We start from the raw sequence: 25,853 nt of genomic DNA on the forward strand, positions 1-25,853 counted from the left end.
TCTGTGTACAGAACAGCTCCAGGCGGCCATATTGCATTTTACAGAACATTACAATGTTAGGTGCCTCTATCGCTATCTTTATCTCTCTATATCTCTAACTCTATATCTCTAACTCTCGTTGTTTTGTGGGATACTCCAATTTACCTATAGACAATGTTGAGGACTCCTATCTTCATGTCAGCCAGGCTGCTGATTCACCCTGCCACTTTGGATGGATTTGGATTGAGTCTCTTTCCTCAGACGACTCGGTGAACAAGCAATTATCTTCAGGACACTCTCCCTAGTATCCCCTCTCTCTTCTCTGCTGACACCGATCCACTGACTATCCTACGAGCAGGGCTGGCCCACCTCAGGCCAGCCCTTTTGAAACGAGTCCCTGTACTCACGATACTGCAGTCCGAGGGTCTACAGTGTCTCTGCTCTCAGTCAGCTCTCCTGGACCTCTGGGTTCAGCTCCTCTTAACCGCTCCTCTGGTCCTCAGGACGACCTCCTGCGACCCCATGACACCTCCGAAGCCCCCCTCCCTCCGAGGCTCTGCTCTCCAGCCAAAGACCCCGCAGCACATGTGCTCCTGGCTTTTATACAGTATCCCAGAATGCACTGAGGCGACCTGCCCTCTGCCAATCACCAGGATTGTATTAAAAGAAACAAACAAGATGTGCTTTAACTGCAGACTTTCAGCTTTAATTTCAGGGTATTTACATCCAAATCAGGTGAACGGTGTAGGAATTACTACAGTTTTGTATATGTGCCTCCCACTTTTTAAGGGACCAAAAGTAATGGGACAGATTAACAATCATAAATCAAACTTTCACTTATTAATACCTGGTTGCAAATCCTTTGCAGTCAATTACAGCCTGAAGTCTGGAACGCATAGACATCAGCAGACGCTGGGTTTCATCCCTGGTGATGCTCTGCCAGGCCTCTACTGCAACTGTCTTCAGTTCCTGCTTGTTCTTGGGACATTTTCCCTTCAGTTTTGTCTTCAGCAAGTGAAATGCATGCCCAATCGGATTCAGGTCAGGTGATTGACTTGGCCATTGCATAACATTCCACTTCTTTCCCTTAAAAAACTCTTTGGATGCTTTCGCAGTATGCTTCGGGACATTGTACATCTGCACTGTGAAGCGCCGTCCAAGGAGTTCTGAAGCATTTGGCTGATATGAGCCGATAATATTGCCCAAAATACTTCAGAATTCATCCTGCTGCTCTTGTCATCAGTCACATCATCAATAAATACAAGAGAACCAGAACCAGCCACACATGCCCACGCCATGACACTACCACCACCATGCTTCACTGATGAGGGGGTATGCTTTGGATCATGAGCAGTTCCTTTCCTTCTCCATACTCTTCTCTTCCCATCACTCTGGTACAAGTTGATTTTGGTCTCATCTGTCCATAGGATGTTGTTCCAGAACTGTGAAGGCTTTATTAGATGTTGTTTGGCAAACTCTAATCTGGCCTTCCTGTTTTTGAGGCTCACCAATGGTTTACATCTTGTGGTGAACCCTCTGTATTCACTCTGGTGAAGTCTTCTCTTGATTGTTGACTTTGACACACATACACCTACCTCCTGGAGAGTGTTCCTGATCTGACACACATACACCTACCTCCTGGAGAGTGTTCCTGATCTGGCCAACTGTTGTGAAGGGTGTTTTCTTCACCAGGGAAAGAATTCTTCGGTCATCCACCACATTTGTTTTCCGTGGTCTTCCGGGTCTTTTGGTGATGCTGAGCTCACCGGTGCGTTCTTTCTTTTTAAAGATGTTCCAAACAGTTGATTTGGCCACACCTAATGTTTTTGCTATCTCTCTGATGGGTTTGTTTTGTTTTTTCAGCCTAATGATGGCTTGCTTCACTGATAGTGACAACTCTTTGGATCTCATATTGCGAGTTGACAGCAACAGATTCCAAATGCAAATAGCACACTTGAAATGAACTCTGGACTTTTATCTGCTTCTTGTAAATGGGATAATGAGGGAATAACACACACCTGGCCATGGAACAGCTGAGCAGCCAATTGTCCCATTACTTTTGGTCCCTTAAAAAGTGGGAGGCACATATACAAACTGTTGTAATTCCTACACCTTTCACCTGATTTGGATGTAAATCCCCTCAAATTAAAGCTGAAAGTCTGCAGTTAAAGCACATCTTGTTTGTTTCATTTCAAAACCATTGTGGTTGTGTATAGAGCCAAAAAGATTAGAATTGTGTCCATGTCCCAATATTTATGGACCTGACTGTATTTTACCCTTGTATTTTACATCTCTTTGAGTTCTGTCAGAGAATCTCCTTCTCAGTTTGACGAAGCTGTTCTGGCATTCCCATTTCCTTGTTTAGGGACAAAAGCTGCTTTGACACCAATATACCCCCCCCCCCCCCCCATACCCCGACCTTTATCATTGGTGAATGGGCAGTATGAAGGATCCATATTGGGATGATGTTGGAAATGTTCACTTGTTAAACATCTACGGGGCTAATGTATAAAAACTATGCGGCCCACACCCAACCAGAACCCCCGTCTGATTGTACTGCCCTTGTGACATACCACAGCAAATAAATTGCATACATTTCAGGAAGGTGTGGTACTAATATCCATCGATGGTTTGATCGTTCAGCTTTGATTCACTTTGTAAACCAACAGAATTTGTTTTTATTTTACAGCCTAATCCAGCTGGAAGGTATACTGAACGTCGTGTGTGGCTCCTGCGAGAGAGTCTACCATGTCCTCTACTGGCAGAACCCCGCCGCCTCCTTCCAGTAAGTATGGAAATACCTTTACCATTAAATAGGTTGAACATAGGGGCTAAGTCATTGAATTAGATGCATGAGGGATTACAAACAGGGCCGGCCCTACCATGGGTTCCCCTGGGTCCATTGGACCCAGGCGGACCTTTGAGAGGGGCAGCAAATTGACGCCTAAGATATCTTTCAGCAGTTTTGTGTATCATCGGGTTATGGACGGCATTTCTCTATCTCATACTGCCGCCCGTAGTGCAAACTAATGAGTATGAGGAGGCGGAGCGTCTCCTCCAGGGAACGCCCCTCGCGTGATAGTGGTGTGTGCAATGACGTCAGACAAACAAAATAATACTGGAGTTTGTGGTTTGGAGTTGAACATAATGGGATGTCATATGATTTTGCATATCTGACTTCCTAATAACTTTAATTTTAGTTTTAATTATTATGAGATAAAATGGATGTGGGGGCACATTGGTGGGCGTAATTATTTTATTTTTTTGGGAGGTGGGGGCAGCATTTCATTTTTGGACCCAGGCAGCTCAATGTCTTGGGCCAGCCCTGACCACAAATACCCTGTTTCCCTGAAAATAAGCCCTACCCGGAAAATAAGACCTAGCGTTATTATCGGGAATGGCTGCTATATAAGCCCTACCCCAAAAATAAGCCCTAGTTAAAGTTGTTGTAAAAACATGTTTATCTATTTTGTAAAAAGGTTCTAAAATGTACAGCGTGTCTCCTTTTGTAACTTTGTGGCAAATACCTTATTTACCGCGCTCACGTGACCCTCCGGAGATTTTCTCCCCTCCTTCTGGCTGTGGTCAGCTGTCCCTCCCTCTTCAGTGCTTGGAGCGGGGAAGAAGAGCTCTGACGGGTCACGTGAGCGCCCAGCAGCACTGTAAATAAGGTATTTGCCACAATAAAGTTCCAAAAAGGAGACACACTGCACATTATATACTCTTTTACAAAACCGATTACATAATTTTACGATATGTTTACCAAGGTTTATTTTTGGGATTACAGCATGTCCTAATGCTGACTCTTGAGCTGATAGGGGGAGAGAGGGGAGAAAACACAGGAACTTTTTTTAAAAACATTTTATTGTTTTATTCCAGGTTTTTTTAGAACATAGAGAGGGGTAAATAAATAAGACCTCCCCTGAAAATAAGCCCTAGTGTGTTTTTTGTAGCCAAAATTATTATAAGACCCGGTCTTATTTTCGGGGAAACACAGTATTATAGTAAAACTTTGGATTTTGACAATAGATCATTTTGGAAACATGCTTGTAATTCAAAGCACTCTTTTATATCAAAGCATATTTCCCCATAAGAAATAATGGAATCTCAGATGATTCGTTCCACAACCATTTCTTCATAAATCCTTCAGTTTATAGTCCATATAAAAAGATTATAGCAATGTGATAGGTTGTGTAACCATAAAATGTCCATCCACAAATTGCGCCTCCACAAGGGGATTGGAAGCAAAATCCAGCAGGAACTACAGAGTATAAAAGAGAAGAGAGGCGCCTCTAAGTGTAGCAATATGGTTACATCTAATGAAGGTTCAACATTTAGCAACTCGCATGGTTGATGATTAAAAGAGGCACATCGAAGTATGCAGGCATCTGGGGTAAAGCTGTCCACATAGACCATCCACCGTACCGCCGGCTCTCACCGCCGTCATTTTGCAGTGGTGACCAGGAAGACTACCCTGCAGTAGAGCGATCTGAAAGCGAGGCTTGAAGCGCTCATGGAGTGCAGCGTGGAAGGGATGATGCCGATGGCAGTGCGGAGGATGGTCTATGTGGACAGCTTTACCCCAGATGCCTGCATACTTAGATGTGCCTGTTCTAATCATCAACCATGTAAGTTGCTAAATGTTAGACCTTCATTAAATGTAACCATATTGCTACACTTGGAGGCGCCTCTCTTCTCTTTTATACTCCGTTGTGACATGACGCTACTTGTATATCAAGACATCGCCTGTTCATCAAGTCAAATATTCTTTAAAAATTTTGCTTGTCTTGCAAAACGCTCTCAAATCAAGTAACTCTCAATCCAAGGTTTTGCTGTACTTTATTATGTTGCAGTCGGTTTGTATTTTGTTTTGATTGTATCCATGGTTGGCTTGTATAGCTCCTTGCACACAAAGTAACGCTGGCTGTCCAGGAAGCCTCGTGAAGGTTGCAGGCATTCTACCAATAGCTCTTTCCTCATTCTGGGTTTCTGTTCCTCTTTTGTGCTTATCACATGTCCTCCGACCTTTGATAGGTTCTACTAGCTTATTATTGTGCAAACTCCTCAGGACTAAGACGTGTCCTAAAGTGTTTTCCTAGAATGATTTGGACACAAACACTAACGTGAAAAAATGTTGTATGATTGGGGAAAACCGTAACACTGCCAAGGGTGTGTGAGCAAATGTGAGCCAAGGGTGTGTGAGCAAATGTACGCCAAGGGTGTGTGAGCCAAGGGGGCATGAGCAAATGTGTACTGAGGGGGGCATGAGCAAATGTGTACTGAGGGGGGGCATGAGCAAATGTGTACTGAGGGGGGGCATGAGCAAATGTGTACTGAGGGGGGGCATGAGCAAATGTGTACTGAGGGGGGCATGAGCAAATGTGTACTGAGGGGGGCATGAGCAAATGTGTACTGAGGGGGGCATGAGCAAATGTGTACTGAGGGGGGCATGAGCAAATGTGTACTGAGGGGGGCATGAGCAAATGTGTACTGAGGGGGGCATGAGCAAATGTGTACTGAGGGGGGGCATGAGCAAATGTGTACTGAGGGGGGGCATGAGCAAATGTGTGCCAAGGGGACATGAGAAAATGTGCACCAAGGTGGCATGAAGAAATGTACACCAAGGAGGCAAGTCCAGTCCTGGACTTCAGAACCAGCATTCACTTTTTCAGTAATTTTGAGCTTCAATAGCTCTTCTATTGGATCGGACTACACAGGCCAGCCTTCCCTCTCCACCTCAATCAATGAGTCATCTCTCCCCCACCTCCACCAATAAGTCTTCTCTCCCCCGCCTCCATCAATGAGTCTCCTATCCCCCGCCTCCATCAATGAGTCTCCTCTCCCCCGCCTCCATCAAGGAGTCTCCTCTCCCCCGCCTCCATCAAGGAGTCTTCTCTCCCCCGCCTCCATCAAGGAGTCTTCTCTCCCCCGCCTCCATCAAGGAGTCTTCTCTCCCCCGCCTCCATCAAGGAGTCTTCTCTCCCCCGCCTCCATCAATGAGTCTTCTCTCCCCCGCCTCCATCAATGAGTCTTCTCTCCCCCGCCTCCATCAATGAGTCTTCTCTCCCCCGCCTCCATCAATGAGTCTTCTCTCCCCCGCCTCCATCAATGAGTCTTCTCTCCCCCGCCTCCATCAATGAGTCTTCTCTCCCCCGCCTCCATCAATGAGTCTTCTCTCCCCCGCCTCCATCAATGAGTCTTTTCTCCCCCGCCTCCATCAATGAGTCTTCTCTCCCCCGCCTCCATCAATGAGTCTTCTCTCCCCCGCCTCCATCAATGAGTCTTCTCTCCCCCGCCTCCATCAATGAGTCTTCTCTCCCCCGCCTCCATCAATGAGTCTTCTCTCCCCCGCCTCCATCAATGAGTCTTCTCTCCCCCGCCTCCATCAATGAGTCTTCTCTCCCCCGCCTCCATCAATGAGTCTTCTCTCCCCCGCCTCCATCAATGAGTCTTCTCTCCCCCGCCTCCATCAATGAGTCTTCTCTCCCCCGCCTCCATCAATGAGTCTTCTCTCCCCCGCCTCCATCAATGAGTCTTCTCTCCCCCGCCTCCATCAATGAGTCTTCTCTCCCCCGCCTCCATCAATGAGTCTTCTCTCCCCCGCCTCCATCAACGAGTCTTCTCTCCCCCGCCTCCATCAACGAGTCTTCTCTCCCCCGCCTCCATCAACGAGTCTTCTCTCCCCCGCCTCCATCAACGAGCCTTTCGTCGTCCGCCTCCATCAACGAGCCTTTCGTCCTCCGCCTCCATCAACGAGCCTTTCGTCCTCCGCCTCCATCAACGAGCCTTTCGTCCTCCGCCTCCATCAACGAGCCTTTCGTCCTCCGCCTCCATCAACGAGCCTTCCCTCTCCACCGGGGCTGTCCCCATGTACGAACACAATAGCACATCAGGAAAGATCACTGTACTAATATCGGATAGTTAGGACAGCAGCTCCTCCTGAGCCATCGTTTTTTTTTTTTTTTCAGCCCTGCTGGGTTGAATGAAAGAAAATACTTTTGTGCACGAGGCTTTAGAAAGAGAGGGAGGTGAAGCCTCCATTCATTTACATGTAATATCCCACCCCCATTGTGTTTACCTAGTTAGTGGGCATGGAGGCGGAGCAGGGAGGGGAGTGGGCTGTTGTGTATTTGCCCACATGTGTGATTCAATAATCCCATGGCCTGTTCAGATGTGATAGGGAGGTAATGCTAAGCATAGAAACTCACTTAAAACTGAGCATGTGCTGAGCTGCCACTACAGCTGCAAAATCCCTAACTGCAGTGGAGACATGGACAGGAGGGGGAGACAGAGAGCAGCAGTAGTAGAGTATGAACAGCATGTAGTACACCATTTATTGAATGATTTGTAGCTTTACCAGTGACTCCCTCCATTTTGGTAAAACATTACATGTATCTTGAGGATTGTTTATAATCTTTGTTCATTGGGGGCGTCTCCATGTCCTGGCTATACATGCAGGTTTTGCATATAGCAGCCTCTAGCGATAATCGCAAGGGAATCGCACAGGGTGTGCTCATATATCTGGTGGGGTGGCGCAGTTTGGCATGTTCCTGGCACTAGATACAGAGTTCTACTTTTAGCCAGCCATGGACATTCCATGTTGGATTTCTCTTCAGTATAAATCCGGGAGACGGGATGAGTAGTGGCAATAATGTCTTCTTGTGTAGGATGTCATTCAGCTATGATTTGACAAAACTAAACTATATCTGGCCGAGCTCCTGATTGCGCGTCCCCCGGGATGTGTCGCCGAGCGCTGAAGACGCCGATCCCGACCCCCGCCGCTGTTTACGGCTCACATACCGACCTCGCTGCTGTGCCAGGAGCACCGGCATCACTCCGACCAGAATAAATCTTCATCTACTTTCTTAATAGGTAGAATTTACACACTGCGTCTATTTTTTTTTTATAACTTCCTTAGCGGTATTCCCGAGTGTGGCTCGGGGTTAATTTTCAGTACCAAAAGCGGTAACCCCCGAGCCACACTCGGGATTACCCCAGAATCACACTCCCCTTCCCTGCTATCCCTTGCCGTCCTCCCCCGCCGCACTCCAGCCGTCCTCCCCCGCCGCACTCCAGCCGTCCTCTCCCGCTGTCCTCCAGCCGTCCTCTCCCGCTGTCCTCCAGCCGTCCTCTCCCGCTGTCCTCCAGCCGTCCTCTCCCGCTGTCCTCCAGCCGTCCTCTCCCGCCGTCCTCCAGCCGTCCTCCAGCCTTCCTCCCTCGCCGTCCTCCAGCCTTCCTCCCTCGCCGTCCTCCAGCCTTCCTCCCTCGCCGTCCTCCAGCCTTCCTCCCTCGCCGTCCTCCAGCCTTCCTCCCTCGCCGTCCTCCCCTGCTGTTCTCCTGCTCTGTGCTCGGCCGATGCCGGAACCTGTCCTCCGGTTCCCTTCCCTGCGAGCGTTGCGACGCAGGGGGGTGGAACCGGTGGCAATTTCAAAAATGTAAATACACCAAATGAGATGATAGAAAGCTGCGATCCTATCGGATTACACTGTATCATCCCATTTCACCACAGGATTTCACCTGGTGACTTTTCCAGTGCTCTGCCTGTGCTTTTCCAGTTCTTTGTGCCTGGAAAATAAAGAACAACCATGGCGTCCAAAAAGCGTTCTCTTTACGCATAAACGCTTTTAGACGAACTGAAAAACAGCGACAGCGAAACTGAGTTACTTGAAGAACTGAGCGATAGCGATTGGTGGGAAAATTGGTCATCAGGTACGGAAAGTGAGGACAGCGACGATTCTGATGTCTCATTCTGGCACATCGCTCCGTTTAAAATTCTGAAGAATCATTTGATAAACTTCCCAAATCCCACAAGCGATGTGCCAGAAAGAGACATCAGAATCGTCGCTGTCCTCACTTTCCGTTCCTGATAAAGAATTTTCCTACCAATCGCTATCGCTCAGTTCTTCAAGTAACTCCATTTCGCTGTCGCTGTTTTCCAGTTCCTCTAAAAGCGATTTTGCACAAAAAGAGCGCTTTTTTGGACGCCATGGTCGTTCTCTATTTTCCAGGCACAAAGCACTGGAAAAGCACAGGCAGGGCACTGGAAAAGTCACCAGGTGAAATCCTGTGGTGAAATGGGATGATGCAGTGTAATCCGTTAGGATCGCAACTTTGTATCATCTCATTTGGTGGATTTATATTTTTGAATTTGCCGCCGGTTCCACCGCCCTGCGTCGCAACGCTCACAGGGAAGGGAACCGGAAGACAGGTCCCGGCGGCGGGGGAGGACAGCTGGGGGGGGACGGGGGACGGCTGGGGGGAGGACGGCGGGGGATCGCAGGGGAAGGTGAGTTTTAAAATCAACAGAATTCTATGCAAAACAATGTACCGCTTTTAGCACAGAAATCCTGACATAATCACACCGCCAGGGAGGTTAATTGATTTTTAAATGTTTTAGCACCTTCAGCATCTCATTGAATTATCTGTAAGAGATGATCTGTATATATGTGTGTGTGTATATACTTTATAATACTTTCTGTTGATCAGGTTATACGGACTTCTGCTGGGCTCGGTGTGCGTCCTCTATCTCCTCCCCCTGTGTTGGGTTTTGGCTCTACTGAACAGCACCTTGTTTCTCAAGAACACCAACTTCTACAGAGGTAAGTGATTGAGGGCTTTGTTTTTTTTTGTTTTTTTTTTTTTATCTGATTTCAGGATTGTGCCGATGGACCGTTTGTAGTTTTTTTGCTTTCAATGCCTTTTCCACTCGCGGTTCACTTGCCGACTGCAATATGTATACTGTATATATGTCACGGTTTGCAATTGGTTTACTGGGATTAATCTGATCAACTGTAACCCAGCTATTGTGTTGTTTTTTTTTTCAGCCAGCTGCTGGTTTTCTATTGAAAGCGTTCCAAGCAGCTCATTAGCTGCTGGAACGCTTTCAAAAGCAGACAGAGGGGACGCCCCTCCCCTCCCCCCACCACTTGCCTTTGTTTCTCGTGCTTACCATTTCTGCGGGCTCGTCGGAGAAACAATCCGATGGTGCAGCCGGCTGCTCCCATAGGTGATCAACTAGTGCGTGGATTCCCAAACTACGGCCCCTGCAGAACTACACATCCCATGAGGCGTTGTAAAACTCTGACATTCACAGACAGGACTAGGCATGATGGGAATTGTAGTTCCTGAACAACTGCAGAGCCGTAGTTTGGGAATCCCTGATCTATTAGATAGTCTTTGATGGACTCTATGGCTTTGGAGGACCAGAGTGACGTCATGAGGCTTACTTCCTGGACCGGAAGTGACAAGTTTTTTTGTATTTTTTTTAACCACTTAAAGTGGAGTTCCGCGCCCCCCCCTCTGCTAGTCCATTTAACAGCCCCCCCATAGACTGTCAATGCTGCTGTCCAAAGGTGTTCCCTGTGCTCCTTCTTCCAGAGTGGGGGAGGCGCTCTAATACAGGAGGTGTGTTTAAAGTGGAGTCCCCCCCCCCCCCCTTACAAAAATGAAAAGTCAGCAGCCACACATACTGTACACACACTGTAGCTGCTGACTTTTAATATTAGGACATTTACCTGTCCTGGAGTCCAGGGATGTTGGCACCGCAGCCGATGTTTCCGTCAGCTGTCGGGTGCTGCCACCGCCATTGCCAGTAAGGGAGACCGGCAGTGAAGCCTTGAGGCTTCATGGTCAGGTCCCTACTGCACATGCGTGAAGCGCGCTGCGCTCGGTAGGTGGCCATGAAACAGAGGAAGGAGGAGGGGGCCTGAACCACTGACGAACCTCGCCGCGCTGAGGTCCGACGGAAGTGGTGGACAGGGTACCTGTCAAAACAGATACCCGCTCCCCCCTGAAAGGTGCCAATTTTGGCACCAGATGGGGGGAGGAGACAGGTAAGTGGAAGTTCCATTTTTGAGTGGAACTCCGCTTTAAAGACCAGGCCTTTTTCTGACACTTCAGCAAGTAGTAAATCGGTGCAATATTTCTTGCAATTTTTTTTTTTAAAAAAAACTTTAGACTTTTTTAAAATTTATGAAACTTCTTGATGAATACCAATAACCAATAGGATTTGCACTTTTTTTGGGATAGGGAATTTTTAGAACACTATGGTACTTAAGGGTAGATTCTCGCTGATTTTACTACCTGCTGATTCACCTCATGATGCACAAGTCTGCAGCCAATTAGCAGCAATGACATACTTTACTACATCTTTTACCATCGATTGTTTTTGGTGCCAAATCATCTTTTATCTTTTTCTGACACTTGTTGCATACAAGTTAAAATCCTGTATTTTTTGCTAGAAAATTACTTAGAATCCCCAAACATAATATATATATATATATATATATATATATATATATATATATATATATATATATATATACATATATATATATATATATATATATATATATATATATATATATATATATATATATATATATATATATATATATATATATATATATATAATATATCTTTTTTTTTTTTTTTTTTTTTTTTAAGAGACCCTATAGAATAAAATGGAGATTGTTGCAATGCTTTATGCCACACTGTATTTGTGCGGCGGTCTTACAAACACAATTTTTTTAGAAAAAATACACTTTTTTGAATTAAAAAAAATAAAATGACAGTAAAGTTAGCCCAATTTTTTTCTATAATAAAAAAGATTGTTATGCCAAGTAAATAGATAGCCAACATGTTCATGGTTCAAAATTGCATACGCTCGTGGAATGGCGAGTTTGGCAACAAACATTGGTACTTAAAAATCCCCATAGGCAACACTTAAAAATTCTACAGGTTACCAGTTTAGATTTACAGAGGAGGTCTAGGGCTCAAATGATTGCTCTCGCCCTACGGAGTGCAACGATATCTCACATGTGTGGTTTGAATACCGTTTTCATACGTGGGCGTGACTTGCGTATGCGTTCGCTCCTGCGCGCGAGCTCGGAGGGATGGGTCGCTTTGAATTTTTTTTTTTTTTTTCTTGTTTATTTTACCTTTTTATATTTACACTGTTGCTTTTTAATATTTTTTTTTTTTGGATCACTTTTATCCCTATTACAAGCAATGTAAGCATCCCTTGTAATAGAAATAGGCAGGCCAGGTCCTCTTTATTGTGAGATCTGGAGTCAAAAAGACCTCACATCTCACATCTACACTTAAAATAAAATAAAAAAATAAATAAAATTTTTCCTTGTGATGGAAAAAAAAAGGGCCCTTTAAGGCCATTGGGAGGAAGTGATGTATGATGTCGCTCCGGTCCTCCAAGGCCATAGAGTGGAGTGGGAAGCCATCTTGCCCTTACTCGACTTCCTGCCTAAAGGGACAGTGGACCGGATCTTTTTCCCCGCTACTGACGGCTCCGGTAAGCGGGGAAAACGACCGGGAAGCGGCAGGAGGAGGGGCACCTCTCCCGCCACCCAAAAGCAGGGAAAACTACCAGAAAGGGCAGGAGGGGGCACCTCTCCCGCCACCCAAAAAAGTGATTCCGCTGCAAATCTGCTGCTGGGACCACCCTTATGCTAAAGTGGACCGCCCACTGTTTAAAAAAAAATACCAGGGTTATGGCAGCCTTGCTGCATTTTTCCTGCACTGGACTGTACTGAAACGCGGTAAAACACATAAAAAAACGCACTGGAACACACTTGTGCCTATTTAAGAAAAAAATAGAGGTGGAAAAAATGCACTAAAACGCACCAAAAATGCATCAAAAGGCACAGGGATGCATCAAAATCGCGCATGCAGAAAAACATCCGGACTGCATTTCTATGGTGTGGACTGGCCCTTAAAGGTAAAGAAGAGATTTGGGGTCTTTTTTTTTTTTTTTTGACGCCAGATCTCTTCACATCCTTATTACTATTACAGGGGGAGTTTACATCCCTTGTAATAGGAATAAAACTGTTAAAAAAAAAAAAAATAAAGGGACAGTGTAAAAATAAAAAGTAAAATAAATAAGAAAAACATTTTTTTTTTTTTTAAAGCACCCCCATCTCTCCGTGCTTGTGCGCAGAAGTCATCGCTTACGTCAGTCACACACGCATATGTAAACGGCGTTCGCACCACACATGTGAGATATCGATGTGAACGTTCAAACGCGAGCAATAATTCTATCGCTCGACCCCCCCCCCCCTCTGTAACTCTAAACTGGTAACCTGTAAAAACATTTAACCACTAGCCGACCACCCGCCACATATATACTGCGGCTGGCTGGCTCAGCTGCGCAAATCGCTGTACCTGTACGGGGATCATTGGGAGCGCTCCTGGGGGCGAGTGCACACCGCTGGGGCGCACGCTTGCCCCTACTAGACAGCGGGGATGCCAATGCACAGGACCGGCGGCACTGATTGCTACCATCCACGATCGCTCCCTGCTGAGAGACCAGATCGGTCGGCTGTTGTAAACACAGCTGACCGTTCTTCTCCCTGGAATGATCACAGAGCGCCTGTGATCCTTCTATATAGGATCACAGGTCTCTATGATCATTTCACAAGTCCCTCCCCCATACAGTTAGTAAAAACCCTCTAGTCTCACAATTTAACCCTTTGGTCGCCCCTAGGTTAACCCCTTCCCTGCCAGTGTCATTATTACAGTAACAGTGCATATTTTTAGCACTGATTACTGTAGTAATGTCACTGGTCCCCCCAAAAGTGTCAAAAATGTCAGTTAGGGGTCCGATCTGTCCGCCGCAATGTCACAGTCCCGCTAAAAATCGCAGATCGCCGCCATTACTAGTAAGAAAAAAAAAATAATAATGACATCTTTCCCCTAGTTTTGTAGACGGGATAACTTTTGCACAAACCAATCAAAATACGCTTATTGCGATTTATTTTCTTTTTTACCAAAGATATGTAATCAAATACAAATTGCCCAAAAAGGATTATAAAACAGAGTTTTTAAATGTATTTTTATTTTTTTTTGGGAATGTTGTATAGCAGAAAGTGAAAAAATAAAATATATATATATATATATATATATATATATATATATATATATATATATATATATATATATATATATATATATATATATATATATATATATATATATATATATATATATATATATATATATATATATATATTATTTATTTATTTTTTTATTTTTTTATTTTATTTTTTTTCGAGATTTGTCGCTCTTTTTTTTTTTTTTTTTTTTTTTTTTTTTTATGTTTATAGCACAAAAAAAAAAATCGCACATGTGATCAAAAACCACCAAAAGAAAGCTCTATTTTTGTAGGGGGGTGGGGAAGGATATCCATTTTATTTGGGTACAGCGTCGCACGACCGCGCAATTGTCCGCTAACGTAACGCAGTGCCGAATTGCAAAAAAAATGGCCTGGTCATTAAGGGGGCAAATCCTTCCGGTCCAGAAGTGGTTAAAGCGTCACCTATGGAGATTTTTAGGTACCGTAGTTTGTCGCCATTCGATGAACGTGAGCGGTTTTTAAAGTGTGACGTTGGGTATCTATTTACTTGGTGTAACCTCAAATTTCATATTTTACAAAACCATTGGGGTATATAGTGCGTGTGCATGCGTGTGTGTGTGTTTTTTTTAAGTGTATATTTTCATTAAATTGCATTTGAATAACGGCAACGAAAAAATTGCAGCAGCCGCCATTTTATTCCCTAGCGTCTCTGCTAAAAAAAAAAAAATGTTTGGGGGTTCTAAGTAATTTTCTAGCAAATAAAACTGATTTAAATGCGTAAACAAAAAGTGCCAAAAAAAAGTGATTAAGATCTGCCAGTGACTCCAAAAAAGTAAGGGTTGCTGTAATTTTATGAATGATTCTCCAATACATCTCTAATACATGAATCACAATCAAAAGCTCATCGATCCTGTGAACAATACTTAAAATTTAAGAATATATTCAATAGACGCAAGGAAATGTAAGGAAGGACATTTGGTTACATTGTATCAGAAAGTAATGCAGAGGTTGTGCTTTAGTTGTACACTAGGGGGCAGTACATGTCACAGATTTGACATTCAGTTGAATAGATCTTCTGTAGACATATAATCATTATAGATTGGATTATGTATATTGGAAGTAATAAGTAAGATTAATAGTGTGTTTTTTTTTTTTCATCTTCAATGTATAATTCCTCATTCAATATTAATTAGCTCACATTGCTATTTATCATTTAAACTTCATTGTCTTCATTAGATCAATTTTGCCTAATTTAATTAGCAGTTGCATGTATCTACTAACTTCTAATGATCTGCTACCCATCAGATGAACGATGGTGTCATAGTCCATTACCTTAGGTGGAGAGATGAAACGCATCCCTTTAACCCTTTATTTAGCAGAAATCAAAGTATTTTTACGCATGTGGGCTATAGAAATCCATTTCAACGTACACCTATATCGCCAAAAGTATTGGGACGCCTGCCTTTACACACACATGAACTTTAATGGCATCCCAGTCTTAGTCCGTAGGGTTCAATATTGAATTGGCCCACCCTTTGCAGCTATAACAGCTTCAATTCTTCTGGGAAGGCTGTCCACAAGGTTTAGGAATGTGTCTATGGGAATTCAAATTTCAGTGTTCGGGGCATTCAAATATGGTGGCTCTAGAAAATGGTGGTGGGGAGGAAGCCGAAGGATGGTGGGGGAAGGAAATGGTGGTTGTGTTGGGGAAATTCAAAGATGGTGGGTCTAGAAAATGGTGGCGGTGGTGAGGAAATCCAAAGATGGTGGGGGTAGGAAACGGTGGTGGTGTTGGAATAATTCAAAGATGGTGGGTTTAGGAAATGGTGGCGGTGGTAAGGAAAGCCACGGATGGTGGGGGTAGAAAAGCAGTGGTGGTGTTCGGGGCATTCAAAGATGGTGGCTCTATAAAATGGTGGTGGTGGGGAGGAAATCGAAGGATGGTGGGGGAAGGAAATGGTGGTTGTGTTGGGGAAATTCAAAGATGGTGGGTCTAGAAAATAGTGGCGGTGGTGAGGAAATCCAAGGATGGTGGGGGTAGGAAACGGTGGTGGTGTTGGAATAATTCAAAGATGGTTGATTTAGGAAATGGTGGTGAGGAAAGCCAAGGATGGTGGGGGTATAAAAACAGTGGTGGTGTATGGGGCATTCAAAGATGGAGTGTCTAGAAAATGGTGGTGGCGGGGAGGAAATTGAAAGACGGTGGCGGTAGGCAATAGTGGTGGTGGATGAATTCAAAGATGGTGGGTTTGGAAATGGTGGTGGTGGTGGTGGTGGGAAGGAAATCCAAGGATGGGTGGGAGTAGGAAATGGTGGTTGTGTTGGGGAAAATCAAAGATGGTGGGTCTAGAAAATGGTGGCGGTGGTGAGGAAATCCAAGGATGATGGTGGTTTTGGAATAATTCAAAGATGGTGGGTTTAGGAAATGGTGGCGGTGGTAAGGAAAGCCACGGATGGTGGGGTTAGAAAAGCAGTGGTGGTGTTCGGGGCATTCAAAGATGGTGGCTCTATAAAATGGTGGTGGTGGGGAGGAAATCGAAGGATGGTGGGGGAAGGAAATGGTGGTTGTGTTGGAGAAATTCAAAGATGGTGGGTCTAGAAAACGGTGGCGGTGGTGAGGAAATCCAAGGATGGTGGGGGTAGGAAACGGTGGTGGTGTTGGAATAATTCAAAGATGGTTGATTTAGGAAATGGTGGTGAGGAAAGCCAAGGATGGTGGGGGTATAAAAACAGTGGTGGTGTATGGGGCATTCAAAGATGGAGTGTCTAGAAAATGGTGGTGGCGGGGAGGAAATTGAAAGACGGTGGCGGTAGGCAATAGTGGTGGTGGATGAATTCAAAGATGGTGGGTTTGGAAATGGTGGTGGTGGTGGGAAGGAAATCCAAGGATGGTGGTGGTGTTGAAATAATTCAAAGATGGTGGGTTTGCAAATGGTGGTGGTGGGAAGGAAATCCAAGGATGGTGGGGGTAGGAAACGGTGGTTGTGTTGAGGGAATTGAAAGATGGTGGGTCTAGCGGTGGTCGGTGGTGTTGGGTATATAAATGAACATTGGCAGTATTTTCCTCCGCCCCGTCCTCCTTTCCACCTCTATTGTCAGCAGAGCACTCAGCAGGGAGGGTGTCTTCCTCCTGTCTACTACCGCTACTCTGCCTCAGAAGCAGAAAAAAATATATAAAAGGACAGTGGGTAGTTCTACCTCCTGATATCTACTCACAACCAAAATATATGTTTTTGGGGTGGGGTGGACTGCTATTTTAAAAGCACAACCAACCTGCTAAAAAAAAATGGCGTAATTTTTCTTTCAATTTTTGCAGCAAACATTTTTATATTACAGTTGAATATGTAATACACAAAACAGAGCACTAGATGGCAGTGTGGTCCCTTCACTGTTTCAGCATTAGAACAAACAAGAGCTTTTTTATTTTTTTTATTCCCCCATCAGGTTTATTATTCACATTTTTTTACCTTTTTTTCTGTATCCGGGACCTCCTCAGCCCCGCAGAGTTAAAGGATTGTACGGTATCAGCGCAGGGTTTGCGTGTGAGCGAGGGGAAATGTACGGGGGGTGACCCTCTGCACCCCCTCTGTGTCAGAGGAACAACTCACTTGATTACTGTTGAAGTATAAAAATGAGAGAGGTTTGCAGAGCGAAGCCGCAAATTTCTACATGTGAATTTAATCTGAACTCCTGTGCTGGAAAAATCAGTGACTGCTGAGAGAAGTTAAAAAAAAAAATAAAATAAATAAATGAAAAAAAAAAGGAAATTATAATGATTTTTAAACAATCTTATTGCAGATATGTTTCAGAAAGTCTGCATGTTTACAGCGGGTATAGAAAAGAATAAGCCCCCCCCCCCCCCTTTAAATAATTACATTTTGTTGCTTTGCAGCCTGAAATGAAGAAAGACACAGTTTTTGTTTTATACAGCTGTATTAACCACTTTACCACCGGAGGATTTTGCTGTCTTAGGTCCAGGCCACTTTTTGCGATTCGGCACTGCGCGACTTTAACGGACAATTGCGTGGTCGTGCGACCCTGTACCTAAACGAATTTGACGTCCTTTTTTTCCCACAAACAGAGCTTTATTTTGGTGGTATTTGATCACCTGTGCGATTTTTACTTTTTGCGCTATAAACAAAAAAAAGAGCGACAATTTTGAAAAAATAACAATATTTTTCACATTTTTTTTTATACGAAATTCCCCCCCCCCCCCCCCCCAAAAAATGTAAAAATAAAAAAAAAGACTCCTATGATCGATCGACCAAATGTTTGAAGAGAGCAAAACTGCAGCTCACGTAAACCTCAGAAGAGGAGCTATTCAGGGAAAGATTGTTTTTTAGTGCTGCTCTATATTTATTGCATTACATACAGTATACAGATTGGTAAACGCTGCCTCTAGTGGTCACGTATTTGATGGGAATCTGATCTGCATCCCTGCTTAACCACTTAAGCCCCGGAAGATTTTACCCCCTTCCTGACCAGGCCCTATTTTGCGATTCGGCACTGCGTGACTTTAACGGACAATTGCGCGGTCGTGCGACGCTGTACCTAAACGAATTTGACGTCCTTTTTTTTCCCACAAACAGAGCTTTATTTTGGTGGTATTTGATCACCTCTGCGATTTTTACTTTTTGCGTAAGAGCGTAAATTTTGCGTAAATAACAATATTTTTCATATTTTTTATATGGAATTCCCAAAAAAAATTTAAAAATCAAAATTTTTTAACATTTTTGGCCAATTTGTTTTATGCTACATATTTTTGGAAAAAAAAATTTTTGATTGGTTTGCGCAAAAGTTATCGCGTTTACTAACTAAGGGAAAGATTTTTGTCATTTTTGTTGTTTTTTTTTTTTTTTACGCGTAATGGCGGCGATCTGCGATTTTTTTTTTTTTTTTTTTTTTTTTTTTGCGGGACTGCGACATTGCGGCAGACAGATCGGACCCTTGACTGACATTTTTGACACTTTTGGGGTTACCAGTGACATTACTACAGTAATCAGTGCTATACATATGCACTGTTACTGTAAAAATGCTACTGGCGGTGAAGGGGTTAACTTTTTTTGAGAGGGAGGGGTTATGTGTGTCCCTAGAGGCGTGATTCTAACTGTGATTGGTTGTGGCTCTGTGTGTAAGAACAGTGATCAACGGTCCTACATAGCAGAACCGTATGATCTCCATTCTTACACAGGGGAGAATGACAGGCAGCTTGTTTACATTAGCCGCCTGCCTTTCTCCCGGTGTAACGGACGATCGCGAGCAGGGGGTTCCGTGACCGTGCATCTGGCGGCGCACGCGCGCGCTCGCTCCCCGGAGCCTCACAGGCTAGTGACGTAGACCTACGTCGCTTTGCCTGTGAGGGGCTGACTGCCGACGTAAATCTTCGTTAGGCAGTCGGCAAGCGGTTAAAGTGCACCCTAAAGGCTCATTTACACTTTCTCACAGATCAAAGCTCCTGTCACTAAATAAAATGGTAACCTTACAGTCCTGGTCACACATTGTGTTTGCTTCTTTACAAAAAATGATCCCCCATGTCACTTTCTTGATGCTTTAAAGTGTCTCCAAAGCCTCCATAGAAGTCTATGACAACGCCCGCTTACAGTACCTACAGCTTTTGAGAGGCTTTTATTCAGCATTACCTTCACTTTATTTTGGAGGTATTGCAGGTGTGCGCAGGGCTGCTGTTAGGAATGATGGGGCCCCGTACAGCCTACCTGATGGGGCCCCCTTCAACCCCATCCCTGGCCCTGCCTCAAAACAAAATGCAGGTTTGTCACCGTTTACGTATATGTGCGGGACCAACATGCATGTTTGCAATTACGCATGAGCAAGGGGGAATGGGGGCTTTAAAAAGGTTTTACATTTTATTTTATTATTTATGTTACTTTGTGCAAAGTTGCTGGGGCTATCATGCTGCAGGGATGACCAAGATATCACCCTTCCAATCCAGGGACGTGCCGGTGTTCTGTCAGAATAGCGCTACCTATCAGATTCTGCTACCGGAAGTAATATACAGACGAGAACAACTTACTGCGCATGCGTCATGCATTCCAACATGGCTGCTATGCGTACCAATAGCTTTCCTAATGTGACAGAACACGAAGCAGCAGCGGACATCTTCTTACACCCACGCAAGTCTTCAATTTTACATTTATTTTATCAGTAAACTGACCTTATAGAATAAATCACAGTATTACATTTGTATTATTATTGTATTCTAGTAAATATAGCGAGAAACCTGCGGCCAATGTGGTGACGGCCACCTTGGTACACCCCGCACTGCTCAGCGACAAACTGATTCTATAGTGAAATAGACTGTTCCACTCGGTTGCGGTGAAATAGTCTATTTCAGTATATAAGGTGAGTTTACTGCTAAAATAAATGTAAAATTCAAGACTTGTGTGGGTGTAAGAAGATGTCCGCCTCTGCTCCGTGTTCTGTCACATTAGGAAACCTATTGGAACGCATAGCAGCCATGTTGGAACACATGGTGCATGCGCAGTAAGTTGTTCTTTCCGAATGCCACTTCTGCTAGCAGAATCTGATAGGTAGCGCTATTCTGACAGAACACTGATACATCGATGGGCGGGAAGAGGTTAAAGGGGAGTGGTTTGACTGCACATGTTTACTGTCCCCCAAACACAAGTTTAAAGTAGCATCTCACTGTGTCCTATGATCACCAGCATGAAAATCACACAGGCTACAGGTGCCCTGTCACAGTGTCACATGGATGCTGGGGATGCTGACTTTGTTATGCAGTAACACTCACTACAGTCATAGCTTAAAGTCAGCATCCCCAGAATTCATGTGACAATGTGACAGGGCACCAGCAGCCTGTGTGATTTTTATGCTGAGATCATAGGACACAGTGAGGACTCTATCTGTTCTTCACTCACTGTGTCCAATCCAGCCACGCTGTCCTCCTGCTGTTCCCTGTCAGCTGCTGAGCAATCTGCCTCCGTACATGATCACACTCTGCACTTGAGTAAGGGGAGGCGGGGCTGAGCAGAGAATTATTGTATCCCTCCGCCAGGCAAGGCAGTGGACAGCAGCAGCCAGGACTATATGGCAGCAAATCACCATGGAACTAAATCCCATGTATACATGCGACCCGAAAATGGAAAAAAAGTCCCGCCACTGCACTCACCTCCTGGGCCCTTCTGCTGTCATTATAGGGCCCAGGAAAATGTAATTACACCCCAAGAAATTACAAATTAGGAAAAGGTTTAGAAAAAACGATTTTTTTTTGAACATGCAGACATTAACTGTGATGCTGCCCGGGCCCCTTGTAGAGCTGATGGAGCCCGGGCCCGGTACAACAGGGCTGGTTGTACTGCCCTATCAGCGGCCCTGGGTGTGCGATTTCACAGGATGCATGAAGGGACCTAAAAGTCATAAGCAGCAGTCCCTTCTGGTTTATGTGTATATTTTCTGGGAATATCTGGTGCAGACGTCACATCTGGTGTACAGCGTGAAGCACCAGGAAGGTGAGCGGAGTCCGGACTGGAGCAGACGGCACATGTGGTGTGCAACACGGGTATGCTATAGTGGAAGGTGGAGTGAGCAGCAGAGGATCAGCAGAGCTCGGGGACCGCAGCAGGAGAAACTAGTAGATGTCACATTTGGCGTGCAGCATGGGAGCAATACAGCCGGAGGTGATGGGGTACCAGATAGAGAGGAGGATCAGAAGAGCTGGGGGACCGCAGCAGGAGAAACTGGTAGATGTCACATATGGTGCGCAGCATGGGAGCAATACAGCCGAAGGTGAGGGGGGACTAGATAGGAGGATCAGCAGAGCTGGAGGTACTACTGAGTAGGGGATCAGCATAGCTGGAGGTACTACTGAGTGGGCAATCCGCAGAGCTGAGGGTTACTATTGAGTGGGGGACCAGAGCTGGGGGTACTACTGAGTAGGGGCATCAGCAGAGTTGAGGGTACTAGTAAGCTGGGAATCTGCTGAAGGAGGGTACTAATGAGCTAGGGATCTGCTGAGTGGGTGTACTACTGGGCCCCTTTAAAACAACTAGAATATCAACACACACGGGTCATTTGCCAAGCTTTATTAAAGCTTCAAAAAAGCATCAAAAATGCATAAAAAAATAAAAAGCATGTTGTAGTGATAAGTGCTTTAATGTGTGTTTATTGTCCATACTAAGCTTTACATATATGAACGTATGTTAGCTAAAATTCTAGGTAGATTATGTGATATAGAGGTAATTAAAGCAAACTATTTATGAAAAATAAAAATGCTGTGCCAAGGGCTTCACAGTATGCTTATTTCCTTTATTCATCAGCTCCATCTAGTGGCCATAATAAAATATTTTTTCTGAAATACCTCAAACGGGGAAAATATCACAATTATGGCCACTAGATGGAGTTGACGATCCCATAAGCAGCGCATTTTCTGTACTAAGCCAACAATGCTGACTTTGCTGCACTGAAATTCCAAGTTGTGTTGCCATCCCTGCCTTAGTTATCCCCTTATGGACTATGGGACACCCCCCCCCCTCCCACCCCCCACTCCCACCCCCCCCCCCCCACTCCATATAATAGGGATATGTGGCAATGGCTACAGGACAGAAAAGCATGGGGAGTACAAATTTAGGAGTTGTCACCAGAACAGGAAGTATCTTCTAACAGGAAAAACTTTTCTAAGAGGGGTTTCCCCCTCACTTTGGGGAGATCTTCTCCTAATTTATGTTGTGTTTTGGGGAATGAAAGGAAAGGGGGAAGTCTCCATAAAAAGTCATGTGTACGATCGGTGGGAGCTTGTTAATGAAGGTAATAAACAATAAAACATAATGTAGCAACTTAGAGGGGTAGTAAGGAATAGAAAACAGAGAGGTTACGGGAGGACTTTCGGTGGTGTAAATTGGTGGTCTCAAAACTGCAGCGGGGGGGGGGGGGGCGGGTGGTGTATGAAGGTGGCAATGTGCTTGCCTTTATCTGGCCCTTGGGACACTATTACTTCCCCTGACACCAATGATGGGGCACTATTCCTCCCCCTGACACCAACACATGGGCATAATTACTGCTACTGACATCAGCTATTGATGCCAGTGATAGGGTATTATTCATCCCACTGATTCCAACAATGAGACACCATTCCTCCCCCTGGCACCAATGATGGGGCACTATTCCTCCCACTGATTGCAAAAATGATGGGGCACTATTCCTCCCACTGATACCAATGATGGGGCACTATTCCTCCCCCTGACACCAATGATGGGGCACTATTCCTCCCCCTGACACCAATGATGGGGCACTATTCCTCCCCCTGACACCAATGATGGGGCACTATTCCTCCCCCTGACACCAATGATGGGGCACTATTCCTCCCCCTGACACCAATGATGGGGCACTATTCCTCCCCCTGACACCAATGATGGGGCACTATTCCTCCCCCTGACACCAATGATGGGGCACTATTCCTCCCCCTGACACCAAAGATGGGGCACTATTCCTCCCCCTGACACCAAAGATGGGGCACTATTCCTCCCCCTGACACCAAAGATGGGGCACTATTCCTCCCCCTGACACCAAAGATGGGGCACTATTCCTCCCCCTGACACCAAAGATGGGGCACTATTCCTCCCCCTGACACCAATGATGGGGCACTATTCCTCCCCCTGACACCAACAATGGGGCACTATTCCTCCCATTGATACCAACGTTGGTGCAATATTTCCAACAATGGGGTATTATTTTTCCAACTGACACCAACGAGGGGGTACTATTCCTCCCACTCACTCCAATGATGGGGCACTATTCTTTCGACTGATGCCAACAATGGGGTATTATTTCTCCCACTGACACCAATGATGGGGTACTATTCCTCCCACTGACACCAATGATGGGGCACTATTCCTCCCACTGATATCAATGATGGGGCACTATTCCTCCCACTGATACCAATGATGGGGCACTATTCCTCCCACTGATACCAATGATGGGGCACTATTCCTCCCACTGATACCAATGATGGGGTACTATTCCTCCCATTGACAGCAATGATGGGGCACTATTCCTCCCACTGATACCAATGATGGGGTACTATTCCTCCCATTGACACCAATGATGGGGCACTATTCCTCCCACTGATACCAATGATTGGGTACTATTCCTCCCATTGACACCAATGATGGGGTACTATTCCTCCCATTGACACCAATGATGGGGCACTATTCTTCCCACTGACACCAATGATGGGGCACTATTCCTCCCACTGATACCAATGATGAGGCACTATTCCTCCCACTGATACCAATGATGGGGCACTATTCCTCCCACTGACACCAATGATGGGGCACTATTCCTCCTACTAATATCAAAGATGAATTGTTTACACCCACTGATGGCAGGGAATTTTCTACTTCCATTGGTCATAGTCTGGTCCCCCTAAAGTATGAAGGATGATAAACTGGCCCTTTGTTTAGAAAGTTTGGAGTCCCCTGGTGTAAATGATCTGGCAGGTTCTCTTTATTGATGAGCATAGTCTAATGTAAACTCTTCGGCACAGTTGGGGACCTCATGCTCTTGAGCCGACATGCTCAGCGTCCCCATAAATTCATATCTGTGCAGATTCTTCCTGAGAAGAAATTTGGCCGGTGACAAATCCCAGCGTCTCTTCATGAGTCACTTTGCCCTCGTTATTTTTTTTTCTTGTCTCGGCCTTTCCAAGCACAAAGCGTAGACAGATGTTTGCATTTGGACAGAGGAACACAAATTGCATCCATTTGAATTCTGGCACGCCGGTGTCTCCAAGCCAGACACATTCTGTCCAGTGTGAAAAGAAGGATGCCTTCTCCGTGCGTCGGGTGAGCGCAGCCCCGTCCATGGCCATCACGTGCTGACTCGTACTGGTGGAGTGTTTGAATTTTGGACGGCGCCTCAGCCTGGAGACAATGACGGTGTTCATGTGTTCCGGTAATTACAAGCTTTGTGTTTTTGGCTTCCATCTGGCCGGCGCTTAAACATTTGATGAGTCCTTGTGTAATTTTTCCAAATGTCACTTTAATGCGGGCATTATGGACAGACTGGAACATGAGCAATTATGTTTACCGAGAAATATTTATGTCTTACAAAATTTCCTGATCCCAATCTAGCCAGACGACAGATGTCTTCACTCATAGAGGAGTAAGCTAGTCAATCTATGGGAAGGCTCTGTCTTTATTAATCTGCTCGCTTTAGGATAATGTATTTGCATATATTAAAGTGTTAAAAGGTATAAGCCAGTCATACATGATAAAAGTTGATTTAAGAACTTAGGAGCAGTGGGGGCGCAAACAGAAAAATGTAATAGGCATTGCTTTGCGGCAAAAAACGCTGTAAAAATTGCGTGACTTTGAGGTCACAAAAGTGTGAAAGGGGCCTTCAGTAATTAAGGTATAGCGTGCCCCCTTTCAATGCACAGAGACCAGCGTGTCCCCTTTCAATGCAGAGATGCCAGCGTGCCCCTATTCAGTGCAGAAATGCCAGTGTGCCCCCTTTCAATGCAGAGATGCCATCGTGCCCCCTTTCAATGCAGAGTGACCAGCGTAAGCGTGCACCCCCCCCCCCCCATGGGACCAGTGCACTTACCTCAGGCAGTGGCGGCTTCTCTTCAGTCCCCGCGTCTCCTCAAGTCCTCAGTCCTCCCGCCTCCTCCTCGCTCAATGGCATGGGGTTTGCCTTTCGGCCAATCAGGAAGCGGGAGGACCCGCTTCCTGATTGGCCAGAAGGAGGATCCTTGTGACAATAGCAAATTTTCATTCGCTATTGTCACACAATGGGTGGGCTCGGGGCGCACTGCTCTGCGCCCCGGGTCCACCCTTTGCTGAAGCCTATTAGAGCCTCTAGCTCTAATCAGGTGATTCAAAAAGAAAAAAAAACCCATTGAACTCCATGCATCCGGCGCCCCAGAGGTAGATTAGGGGGCCAGGAGCATGGATAGGGGGGGCAGCGCCCCCAACGCACCGGCCGCCACTGCTCAGGAGGCCTGGTCTTACTGTAGAGCATCTCAAATTTT

The 25,853-nt window shown here is 45.3% G+C and overlaps 1 protein-coding gene across 4 annotated transcripts in view; it reads left to right on the forward strand.

Moving 5' to 3' along the window:
* The window catches only part of ZFYVE27 (zinc finger FYVE-type containing 27), a 145,503-nt gene that overhangs the window by 30,340 nt on the left and 89,310 nt on the right, over nucleotides 1-25,853 (forward strand). For all 4 annotated transcript variants that reach the window (XM_082267481.1, XM_082267479.1, XM_082267480.1 and 1 more), the window contains exons 5-6: nucleotides 2,669-2,764; nucleotides 9,466-9,578. In XM_082267481.1, the coding sequence (XP_082123607.1) occupies nucleotides 2,669-2,764; nucleotides 9,466-9,578 (209 nt within the window). The remainder of the gene's footprint in view (nucleotides 1-2,668; nucleotides 2,765-9,465; nucleotides 9,579-25,853) is intronic.

The sequence above is a fragment of the Pelophylax lessonae genome (genome assembly GCF_965119305.1).
Source record: "Pelophylax lessonae genome assembly, chromosome: 9".
In the NCBI taxonomy this organism is placed as follows: domain Eukaryota; kingdom Metazoa; phylum Chordata; class Amphibia; order Anura; family Ranidae; genus Pelophylax; species Pelophylax lessonae.